Raw genomic sequence first — 12,211 nt, forward strand, 5'->3', positions numbered from 1 at the left:
TTTCAGCACTTTGACTTTGGAGATAAATTTCACCAACTGAGCTGAATTCTACTGTAATTGTCCACACATACCTAATTATCTACATACCTAATTATCCAAGATGTCAGTATTACCGCCAGAATTGGATTTGTGCGAGGACGCACGATCCAGGTTCACGCATACCAAGGCATTATTCGAGCAACTAGAGCGAGGTGAGCACCCACCTTACTGCTTCTCGCCCCGGACGTCTCGGCCACCTCCTCCACCTTTACCGCCGAAACCAAGCGTTCAGTGTCCGACGTCACCATTATCACAGGTTGATACTCTTTGTTCATCGTATCAGATATTAAAACATTTGTGAACGGAACAGATAAATAATCTCTCATGCTCATTTAACTTGCGGTTAGCGGTAGTTTGATTTTTTAAGTTGAAAAAAAAATTTGAAAATAGATTAAATGAAGAAGTCACAAAATTGTTGAACTTTATTCAACGTCGTCAGCAGGTTGCACTGTTAGATATGCAAATGGTAACTTTTATTGATAAAAATTGTCATTTTCATCTGCCAGAGTCTTCACTTCTTGTTCCAATATCAACAGACGATACCATGTGCTAAAGGATAAATTCACGTAATGTGACCCTCTAAGTTGTTTTGATCTTAACAAAGCTACAAATAAGCGTGAAGAAGGACTTTGATTGGAGGGATGAACATTGATCATTTTTCACTTTTGCTTATTTTACCTATATTGGAGTGTGTTGTTGAATTATTCCCATCATTCAGGATCGTTCCACTTCTATTCTGAATATCATATCTTTGCGTTCTGTTCCGGTGAAGAAAAAAGATATTTCCATTTGCTTGTTATTCGGCTTAATTCTTTTACTCAATATTGGTAGTGAAGTGACACAAACTAATGGAAACAGCTGGTCAATCCATACACTCTGTGTAGATATCATTGACCCTATTTCTTTTTGACGACTGTTCCACTAATCGCTTTGTGGTTATTGTCCTCAACCGGCTTATGCAATAATTTCTACCAATAAACTCTAATCTAATCTAATCTAAACCTGTGACAAGAAGCTCAAAAACTGTGTAGATGTTGCTCGAAGATTGCTATAAGATTATATTGATCCGGAGGTACAATTTCCTACTATATTGTTTGCATGTAATTGGTTGAGCGAGCGAGAGGGATTCAGGAAAGTTAGTACAACCCCAGGTTGCATTCTTTGTCTTTTCATAGTTAATTAAAATATTCTCTAAATTCATCCCAAATTCAAACTAATTTTGCTCAAATACACCGATGAATTATTCTCCCAAACCTTTTAAGGAACAGGTGTTCATATCTCAATTTATACAAAGATTGGTTGATAGGAAGTTTTTATGAACTTCCCATTTCTTTCACTTCTGGGCAACTACCACCAACAGGGACTCTTAGTTACTCCCAATAGGAATTTATGATCGGAATTGCCATTCTTTATTCTTTCTACTCCCATTCATATTAAAACTACATTCTCCACAGCACAACGTCCTCTCTTTTTGCCACTAATGCTGCTACATTTTAGTATTGGCTATCAGTTGACCTGCTGATACTTTCATTTTGCTTCAACTTCTGTTATGTTGCCTAGGGCATGCATGCTCTGATAGGTATCTCATACATTTCTCTACTTCCACTCTGTTTTCATCACTGACGTGCTGTTCTTTGAAAAATCATACATTTCTCTACTGTTTTCATCACTGCCGTGCTGTTCTTTGAAAAACGAAATGACCATCATATAACCATAGTCTACTATATTGCTGCTGTTACCTTGACCATGACGATCATCATTTCTATCAATCTCACTTAGAGTTAAATTTCAGGTGACGCGCAACTTTTCGGAATTAGTATCTGATCTGGATCGATTATCTACAACACATTCCGTTCTGGCTACAAAAATTAACGGAGTTGACTCTCTGAGGTAATCAGACTTTCCACTTTGTCTGTTTTCTTATTAACTTTATGATTTACTTTTTTCCCAAGAATTGGTCTTTTATCTCTCTTATTTATGATTTCCTTACATTAAATACTGTTTTACAGTTCCCCAATATCTACGTTGGATTCAATAACTACTAAAAAGGCCAACTATGAACCTTATTGGCGTGACCCCTCATTCTATAAACGACGATTTGGTGGCTTAGAAAGCCTATCCACAAATGCGGCATGTGATAGTGATAGCAATGAAAACGCTGATGCAATTAGTGAAATAGCACAAAATGAAAGTGATAAGGTGAAAAGATAAACTGTTTACCTTTTTGTTTAATATTATTCAGCAAAAATGTCAGATGAAAAGGTGCGCATATTGATTGTCTACTGACAAAATTGAATCTATACATCTGTCAAGACCTCGGTTTCAAATTTCGAATTAGGCCGCGCCATCGTTCAAATACCTAAGCGTGACGTAGAGTCAACTAATGTCTACTAGCTGGAATTGATATATGACATGAAAACGCTTTTGTAGATTTAAGAATGATTTTTGCATTAAGTCTTCATAAGAAAAAGACATTTACAATTGTTTTTTTTCACCAAGAACTTGATAATTTGTGATTTTTTTTTTATCGAAATTTGGCCTATTTATTCTATCCCTTATTTTTTCCCATTTGAAAAAACCGAATATATTAGCTGATTCTTAAAATTTGTTTAAACTTGAATACCATTACAGCCTTCCAGGGAAATTTCTGCATATATGGTGTATATCAGCGTAACTTTAAACTGACTTCAAGGTAAATACGTGCTGAATTCATGAATGAATATTCGATGAATACATTTGAATGTATCCAGTCAGAAATACTTTTTAGGAACAGGCAGTAAAGCACACTACATATGCTCTCGTGAAAAGTCGTAAACCGGAGAATGATGATGATAATCAGCTGCCGGAAAAAGTGGCTGAGTTTGGGAACACAACCGGTTTTAATGTACTGTTGGAAGAATGTTCGTCTGGGGTCAAAAATGGTTCAAATGGCGATTTATCGGGCGTTGCAGAGGTGATACGAGGTCTTTCACCTGAATTCGATGTTGTAGGACGAAAAGTCTCCTTTAGTACTGCCCCGATTAAGGTTAGCACTTTCATTTCAAGGAAATCAAATCTCTTTCCATTCTCAAAAGGAAGAGGTCATTTCATATAGACGAAAAAAAGTCTCTTCCCCATGTTTCTCAATCACGGTAATGAAAATAAGCAAATGGACGTACATATATTCGTGGTATATTCGTGTATTCGTGATTATTTTGATATATTCGTGCATGTACGATGAGTTTCAGGTTTTCTCAACGCATAGTATCATGGATTACGATCGTCGGAACGACGAGATTGATCCGGTAGCGTCGTGCGCTGAGTACGAACTCGAACGACGTCTTGATAAAATGCAAATATTCGATGTACATCTAAAGAAAGGCGCTGAAGGGCTAGGGGTATGAAGTTATTGTCCATGCACTGTTTGCATTGGTTTATGTTGCTGTGTATTTATCGGAATTTTCGTATGCAGGTTTCTATTATCGGTATGGGAGTGGGCGCTGATTCCGGTCTTGAGAAATTAGGAATATTCGTGAAGAGTATAACGCCTGGTGGAGCGGTTCATCGTAACGGCCAAATTCGGGTTTGCGATCAGATTGTAAGTGTTGACGGAGTCAGTCTGGTAGGAGTGAGCCAGATTTTTGCTGCTGAAACTCTGCGAGCTACCGGAAGTGAGGTTAGCATTCTTTTTGCTTCACGTTATACTATCCAATTAAATCGTGTTTTAGTGGATGCTTTGAAATGAATATTCTTTCAGGTAGTCTTTACAATTGGTCGGGAGGACAATTTGGAAAAGAGCGAAGTTGCGCAGCTCATTAGGCAATCACTGGAGGCAGATCGATTTCGAGAAGCGCAAGAATTAGAAGAGGATGAGGCTGATAGTGATGACAGCGAGGAACCGGCAATTTTAAAGGAAGAACGGAAAATTAGGGTATCGATTTTCCCACCTTATGTTCCATATTAATAACGTACTTTTGATAATATGTTGCAAAGCTATCTTTATTATATTATTTCCTGCTAACAGACATAGATATTATGAAGTGTTTGATGTTACAGAAACGCATAGATGATCTTGAAATGGAGCTTAGTGAATCACAGAAGAAAGCCGATCAGATGAAGGAGATCCTGGAAAGTTCGAGGGCTCATTATGCTATGCTTGAAAGTAAATATGAGCAGGCAAATCAGCTGTTACGAAGTTATCAAGAAAGGTTGGTTGTGTTAGATTTAATGTTTGTGAACTTGTTGTAAACCATTATTAGCCCATTTGTGCAACTCTATGGCTTGTCAGTGAGTACACGGCACGCGCTGAAGTTTAAAGTAGTTGCGAGACTGCAGTAGGCCAAGAAGCATGTAAAGATAAAGAATGGGTGAGGAGTTTCGCCTGACATGTATATAGCTCATAGTGATTAATCTTAGAGAAAATGATATTCCAGTGAACTCCAGAAACTCCATTCAATATGTGGTAGTTTTTGGGATGATTGGCGATTTTATCTATATTTCAATTACTTCATTTCAATTCACAGAGAAAAAGAACTGCTGGAACGCGAAGAAGCGCATGTTGATCAGCTGCGCCAGAAGGATGCCCATTACAGTGCCCTAGTGAGCCAGCTTAAGGAACGCATCGAAGAACTGGAAAGAAGACTCGATGAGATGGCACAAAGGTATATTCGCATCTTTCCTAAGTACTGTTCTGCTCTAATGAGGCTAAACAATAGCGGTGTTTAGGTTATATCCTAAACACTGCTATTATTTGGCTTTCCTAAACACATACTCTAAAAATATATCTCGCTATATTCGTTCACTGGCTAGGACGGACTGTATCAAAGTGTGCATATAAATTAGCAGAAAAGGTATTTCAGACGCACAAATGTGATGGAAGGTGAGCTATCGGAGCTAAAAGAGCAGTTAGCAGCTCGAGATGTCAGTCCCGCTTTAGCCTATAAACCTACATGTCCAATGGATCATGACTCGACGAAATCCTCCAAAATTCTCGCTATTAAAACGGGCAGTTTGGTAATATTTCATATTTAGATATCCCTTGTTTCAGAGCAAATGGTGGTAGTTGATTAAAGGAAGAACGTGAACTGATAGGAAAAAAGATGGCGTTACCTTGGGGAAGTCACTTTTCGTATCTATCCGTCGCCCATTTCGTAGTCGCATCCCTCTTTAGAACTTCATTATTCCAGCCTAGTAAGTCAGCATCGACATCTGCATATCGTCGTGTTAATGGTACAGAGAGTGCTTGTGAAAGTGCTGCCGATGACGTATCTGATGAGCAGAAATCATCACGTGACAGCCCGATACCACGGATTTCGGAACCGGCTAGTCCGGCTGTACTTCACAGATTCGCTCATCGCAGAATATTATTTCCGCTGAAGCGACGTTATATCACAAGTAACTTAATGTTTTGCGACAAATAAGTGAATTGAAGTAGGAAACAGGACATATTGCTAATATTAATGTTCAAAAATACGAAATATTACTACTGTAAGGGAAGTTTTCGGAAGGCAGGTTGTACAAATCGATTATTGATTCTAGTCAGATTAATTGAAATGATTATAAATCTCCAAAGAAAGTCACCCATTTTCCTATAATATTAAATCAAAATTGTAGTTTCAGCGGAGCACGAATTCTGGCGTGATACATTTCAATCCATTCAGGTAATTTGCAATTGTATTTGTGTTATAATGGAATTGGAATGAGTCGAAGAACAGATATCTTTTTCAGTATATATTACTTCTTCAAGTGATCCAATAGAAGGGTGTCATGCAATAGCTCATTTCATAAAAACTTATAAGCTTAAAAGGTGGAAGAAATAAATAAGTGCAGAAATTTAGCGCTTTCATAACTGCATTAACATTAGCTTCATATAAGCACTGCACTTCAATAGATTCCTGTGAAGTGCTCTGAAGAATAACAGAAATTGGTAGTGATGGTGAGTAGGGAAAGGGAAGTCAAGGTGATATACAACGAAATTTGATAAATCTAAATATCATTAAGGGGCTCCAGGTACTACACTGGACATGCGATGATGTTTGTCAGCTGTTGATTCAAATGGGTTTGGATAAGTACATTCCTGAATTTACCGTTAATCAGATCAATGGTACCAAGTTCCTAGACTTGGATGGGAACAAGTTAAAGGTAATGTCGTTGCATAATTTTGTTGAGACAGATAGCTTCTTTCAGATAAAAAAAGGAAATGTCCGGAATAAAAGTACTGTCCAGCCATTTGATCAGGAAATATACTAAGATTTAAATCTCTCTCATCTTTTATGTTCTGCTTAGATTAAACTTTATACAATGATCAAACTCTTTATACAATCATCATAGTAATATTTGCAGCATCATACAAATCCTTCTCCACTTAGTTTAGTTTAATTCGGCTCCCAAGCTCTGAAATAATGTATCATTGAAAAAATTTTTTTCGAATCATGTGCTTTATTTCAAACTTCAATCCGGAATATTGTTGTAGTCCTCAGTAGTACTAAATAGTTTTTGTTTTACTTCATTTTGTATGATCTTGATGGATTGATTTTCTTTCCTTGACACATTGTCGGGACGACATCGTCCCGACAATGTATCAAGGAAAGAAAACCAATCCGTCATGGAAAGAAGAAGGTTTTATGAGCAGTATGGAACTGCTGCCATCCAGTTCAATGATCATTTATTACGTTTGTAGGAATGATTTCCATCAAAATTCACTATTTTATTGTTTCTATCTTCTTGTATTACATTCTCAAAATTTCATCTTTTTTTAACATTTTCTGAAAGGAACGATAAATTTATCAGCGGCATGGAACTGCTGCTACCTATTTTTTTTTTACATCTAACTTAAGTTTTATTGTATTTTTATCAATCTTCTTTACATATTTCGAGTGGCTAAATTAAATTAATCACTTGCTTATTCGACAAGTTGGAACAACCACTTATATGGTATTAAATTTCTTTAAAATTGGCGTCCGAGAAGATAAACTCATTGTTGGAAAAATGATGATTTCGCAATTTGAAGTTTAGGAAATCGTAGTTTCTCTCTGCCAATGGAAGTAAGATGACATCAATTTCAAGAAATTTGAAGAATTTGCAGGTGCTGACGATATATTTGTAATGTGGTACGATTAATTTTTATCTCGATGGATAACATTTCATTTGTCACTCCTATTAATCATTCTGGAAAAACTATCGCACGCGTTCTATGTGATCAATTTAAAACTTTTGTCTCTCTTTCGGCAAGTCGGTGTGAAGTGGAAAACAATAAATGTTGAAGGAAAATAGGAACTCTAAGGCTATACATCTCGAAATTGAAGTTTCTTGCCCACAGAAAATGATTTCTGAAAATAACTTCCTCTACTTGCTATTGATTAGAAATTCCAACACCAGTAAATCAGTTTTTTAAATTCAACTAGAAATCAAAAACTCCCCATAAAATTGAAACTGCCGTGAAATTTGTCGGAAGCACTGCTATATGGCATTGGTAATAAATATTACCAGTCGGTCCAAAATCTGTTTGGAAAATCATGATTTTTTGTAAAATAAACACGTCGAATAATTTCCGTCATTACTACTTATACTATGAAACTCTAAAATATGTAAGCAAATTAGTTATAGCACCTTGATCAAGCTCACCGTCATTTTCCTGAACAACTTCTATGTGACTTAGAATCGATTATGCCTTCGAGATCAGTTCATGTAGATTTCTGTATTTCTTTGCACATTTTTGAATCTGATATCATCCCATTTCTCATACGAAAAGATTTGCTGTGTACCACAGAATATTTTGATAATTTAAATCTTCTGATTATGATTCACATCGAGATTCTCTAGTATGCACTTCATATTTTTTGTAGGGATTTTCATTGCTGAAATCACAGAAACAGCTTTTAATTTAAAACAGAAGGAAGACGATAATTATTGTCACTTTTGATTAGTGACGAAGATTTCATCTAAACATAATTTAAATTGAGTGTTGCTGACATTCTTCACAATTACTGCAAATTTTTTAATGATTTTCAATGTAAATTGAAAGAATGCTGCAAAATAAGGATGTTTTTTTCTTGAAATATTTTATTCCAAGAAGAATTGTGAAAGCCGAAATCATATCAAAGAAAAGTTTCTCTCATAACATTAACTCTCATGATAGAAATTGATATCGTCACTTTTGACTCATTACCTTTAATTAGGGCTTTATTTTGCGGAAATGTTTATGAAGTAGCTAGAAAAAATTTTCATTTGAATTAAGATTTCTCAAAACATAATAAGTAATTTGCATCAGGAAAATAATAATCTTTATGTAATAAATAAAATCGGTGAGAGTGAAGAAGAGGAAAGAAATAAGAGAAACGGTATGGGTTGAAATTTTCTGGTAAAATGTGCTGATTCATCCACTGTATGCATACATGTAATTGCGTATTCTTTTGAGGTAACAGATTTCGGGAGATTTGGTTTTAATTTTTTCGCAATATTTACTCTTGTTTCAGGCAATGGGTATTCAAAATCATTCCGATCGTGCTGTGATCAAGAAAAAGATCAAGGCTATTAAATCGAAAATTGAACGTGAGCGAAAACAGCTGGAGAAGGAAAGTAGGTTAAGGACAGTTGCGCCAGTACATTAATTCGTAAGTCTAAATACATCTCCTAGAGATGACCTGAGGAATGAATCCTTCTTCTGTTCTCTATTTTTACAAAACAGGCCTGAGGACAGTATTGCCTTGATATATTGTAATCTTATATTGAATCTGTACTTTATTAGGAGCATTGGTGCTCTTTTATTTATAAAAATTCATTTATCTGTTTAATTGTTCACCGCATCATCAAACTGTACTCTAAACGATCTATGGGAAGAGAATTAGATGAAGTAGCGAATAAGCTTTATCCTTTTAAAGGTGGGGAGCCATTAAATTTCATTGTTTTTTATGTAATCTTCAGAAGATAACAATGTTTGATGATGCTTTTCTTTTTTTTTCATTAATCTGTTTAGGTAGTATGACCAAATTCTCTTTACGTTCATTTCCGTACATTCTTTATAAATTCTTACAGAAGTGAAATTTAAGCACATCAAAAGAGGCTTATCAGTAGTAAAGTATTCTTGAGTGAATGCTTCGAATGTACAGTGTAATTTATGAGCATAATGGAAAGAATCACTGACCATATTAATCTGCGGGCTCGACTAAATTAAATAGTTAAACGTCTGTGTCATATGTGAGCAATAGTTTGCATCACGAGAAGATGATATAGCGCATTATACATCAATTTTAGTTCTACAGTTAGATGAAAGCTTGATGAAGTAAGCTGTTGAAACTTGCAGACCTAATGTTACTCTTACATTCGTTGTTTTTGTATAGGGCCTTATTCTTTGATCCTTGTCTATATCTATAAATGCTACAAAATGATATTGTATTTTTCTCCCGATCTGATATTCGATGTTGACTACTGCTTGATAAACAACGATAGAGTTTCAGATACTACGTCTCGTTTCATTTTTTTAGCACCCCATGTTATGCATAATTTTATTAATCCATATCGACGGGTAGAGCACTTATCCTATAAGTGTGAAGCCCGTGTATGTTAATTTAAATCTTATCACTGTTATGATCAACAATAGTACTAGATAATCATATTATCATATTATCAGTACTATTGTTATTGTTGTTGCTGCTTCATTCCAAGAATTCAGCTTGTCTATAATTTGTGGGTTGATGAATTCCTTATCATGAAGTTAACAATCAGAATAATGTCTGTTCACAGGATAAATGAAATACGTAAGATACACTTACGTTTGTTTTAGATTTGGTAGATTTGGATTACATGGTCTTTATTCATCACTAAGGACGCAGCTATAATGAAACATCGATTTCTATCATGCTACAAGTTTCTTGTATTTCTTGGAACAGTTGACGCCTTTTATTCTTGATTTACATACAAATACGTAGCAAGATCGTTCAATTAATCTTCCTCAAGTTCCGCTTTTTTTTGCTCATCAGCCAATTCCTGCCACTTTTTCATGTTGTACCTTAAATGTCAATATAATATCAGCGATATTACGGTTCTTCTTCCCTACCGAGATTAACTCTATCGAATCAAAGGCCTCTTTCTGTGAGAGAAAAGGTGGTAATTTGTTGTGAATAATGATAGCAACACTCACAAACAGCGGTCAAGCAACTGTTGACATTCGGGAATCACAGTAACGATCAGCTCATAACACGGGACGCAGATATGCTTCATGAAAGTTACTTGCATCTGAGGCAGCTCGTTTGCCTTTTTTCGATCCATCATTGCAATAGGTTCTTGTCCATTTCTTCTTTCCTCATCTCCCTGATATAATAAGTAGACTTTCATTTAGAATAATGGACCCATGGATAAACTTGGAACCTATGGATGTTAATTTGTTCAACTTCAGTTGTTTCATCTACAATTCATCAAATCACGTACATTTTTACTTCTCACTAAGTACTGCAGCCAATTCATGTATGTAAATGAAAGATGAAAGCAATAAGATATTCAAGTTTGACACTCGTAAGGAAACTTTAAGTGCTATAAAGATCGATTTTCGGTTATTCCATAGCACAGTTCAGATCACTCCTTGATAAGATCACTTTTGCTCATGGAACTTTTCTTTTTGTGAACACATTGAAGATCATTGCAACAGGTCAAATCCTCATGCCGAAATGATAGATACCAAAGAAGAAGTAAAGACAGAATTGCTAACCTGTTCATAAAATTCCTCGAATATTACTTTTACGGCTTCCGTGTGAACAGGCCACGGTTTCGATGCCGCAATCAGATCGCAGCCAGTCATCAGAATAGCTTCCATTAAAAGTCTGAAATTGATTGAAGGTTGAATGATTTCTCTAGATTTCGTCGCATCATTTAATTACAATAAGTTTCATAGGCTTTTTTGTGACATTGCTTTTGGCACTTGAAGAATGTAATCTATTCATTCGGCATATTTAACCAACTTTTAATTTTTTGTGATTCATCTCAGGTCTTTAATTTATCGTCTTGAAGATGCTTTAAATATGAGAGATCCTGCTTACCGGTGATCCGTATTCTCCCAATTAAAGGTACCATCAGTTAGAATTGCTTCCAGTTCCATTTTATTGTTACTAAACACCGCCAGATCAGTGGCTAATATGCAGTGCTTAATTATGCCCAATATCTCCTTGTATTCCTCTGAGGAGAAAGACTTCAGAATATTATGTCCAACCTAAAATATGACAATATAAAATATCTTATATCAAAACTGTTGCACGCAATGAAAATGGAGAAAAGGAAAATGGAGAACCTGTTGTAAAATAATGACAGTTTGGTTGAAATGATGATGTTCCATTACCGATGTTGAATAAATTGATGCCAGGGGACTGCTCATCGATTTCATATAAGCGTTATTCTTGCCACGGTGATCAAGATCGTGACACAAACAAGCCATGTAGAGTGCAAGGGACTGTAAAGTAAATCCCTTCCCATTAGTAATGTTTATTTTGATTTTGGGATGATTTTGGAATGATGGTATTTCTCAGTATACCATCATTTTGAGTAATTTTATCTGAGAGATTTGATTGTGCATATCGAGAGCTAATTCGGGTTCCGAAGCACTCTTACACTTCTGAATTCTGACTAAATTATCACAACAGAGTTGACACGACCTTCTTCAGTACAATTACTTGCAGGTAAGATTGTCGACGAAGCCGAGAAAATGCTATGAGTTGTTTTAATTAGAATTCAGAATATTTCTCATACAAATGGTTTGTTACAGAAAATCAATAAAATAAATATTTCGATACCTAAAGTGATGAATCATTCATCCAAATCCAACTCTTCCAATTTTTAACCAATCTTAACTGCAATGTTTAAATGTTGTGGACAAAACCCTTTGTTGTGAATCTTTTTTTTTTTCAATCCATTAATCAAGCTTACATGCAATTGTCGGAATGTTGCAAAGAACTTATGTACAAATGTCAAAAACCTCTAGTCTGCCAGTTATCTGGAATGTTAAACCATTTCCACTATAAAAGAAGTGAGGATCAGTCATCCTGCCGGTCAATTACCAGATCAAAAAGTTCCACCAGTCATTCAATCCTGATAGCTTCCGCAATCACTCAATCCCTTAATTCCCACAGTTACATAATCCGGCAACTCGTTCAATCACTCAGTCGGGCGGTTCGTGTGAGTACTCAAGACGAAATACAGTCAGGCATCC

At 35.7% G+C, this 12,211-nt stretch overlaps 2 protein-coding genes across 3 annotated transcripts; one reads left to right on the forward strand and one right to left on the reverse strand.

Annotated features, from left to right (window-relative positions):
• LOAG_16783 lies at positions 1–6,267 on the forward strand (the record flags this gene model as incomplete). Of its 2 annotated transcripts, none has more annotated exons than XM_020449440.1 (14): positions 1–295; positions 1,832–1,929; positions 2,049–2,238; positions 2,807–3,064; positions 3,267–3,416; positions 3,491–3,694; positions 3,776–3,949; positions 4,075–4,226; positions 4,542–4,679; positions 4,878–5,031; positions 5,205–5,412; positions 5,638–5,678; positions 6,019–6,159; positions 6,205–6,267. In XM_020449440.1, the coding sequence occupies exons 1-14, from the start codon at positions 101–103 to the stop codon at positions 6,265–6,267; spliced, it is 2,166 nt and encodes a 721-aa protein (XP_020307027.1). In that variant the 5' UTR covers positions 1–100. The 2 variants fall into 2 exon arrangements, with proteins under 2 accessions (XP_020307027.1, XP_020307028.1); XM_020449441.1 differs by having other exon boundaries at positions 6,028–6,159.
• A 3,557-nt stretch (positions 6,268–9,824) lies between these two features.
• Positions 9,825–11,441, reverse strand: LOAG_16784 (3'5'-cyclic nucleotide phosphodiesterase; the record flags this gene model as incomplete). The annotated part of the gene is made up of 5 exons (XM_020449442.1): positions 9,825–10,024; positions 10,157–10,326; positions 10,721–10,832; positions 11,049–11,218; positions 11,297–11,441. Coding segments are annotated over 5 exons (664 nt in total), but the record flags the coding sequence as incomplete, so codon positions are not given.
• Positions 11,442–12,211: the final 770 nt, after the last annotated feature.

This window comes from Loa loa (assembly GCF_000183805.2).
Source record: "Loa loa unplaced genomic scaffold supercont3.19, whole genome shotgun sequence".
Classification (NCBI taxonomy): Eukaryota; Metazoa; Nematoda; class Chromadorea; order Rhabditida; family Onchocercidae; genus Loa; species Loa loa.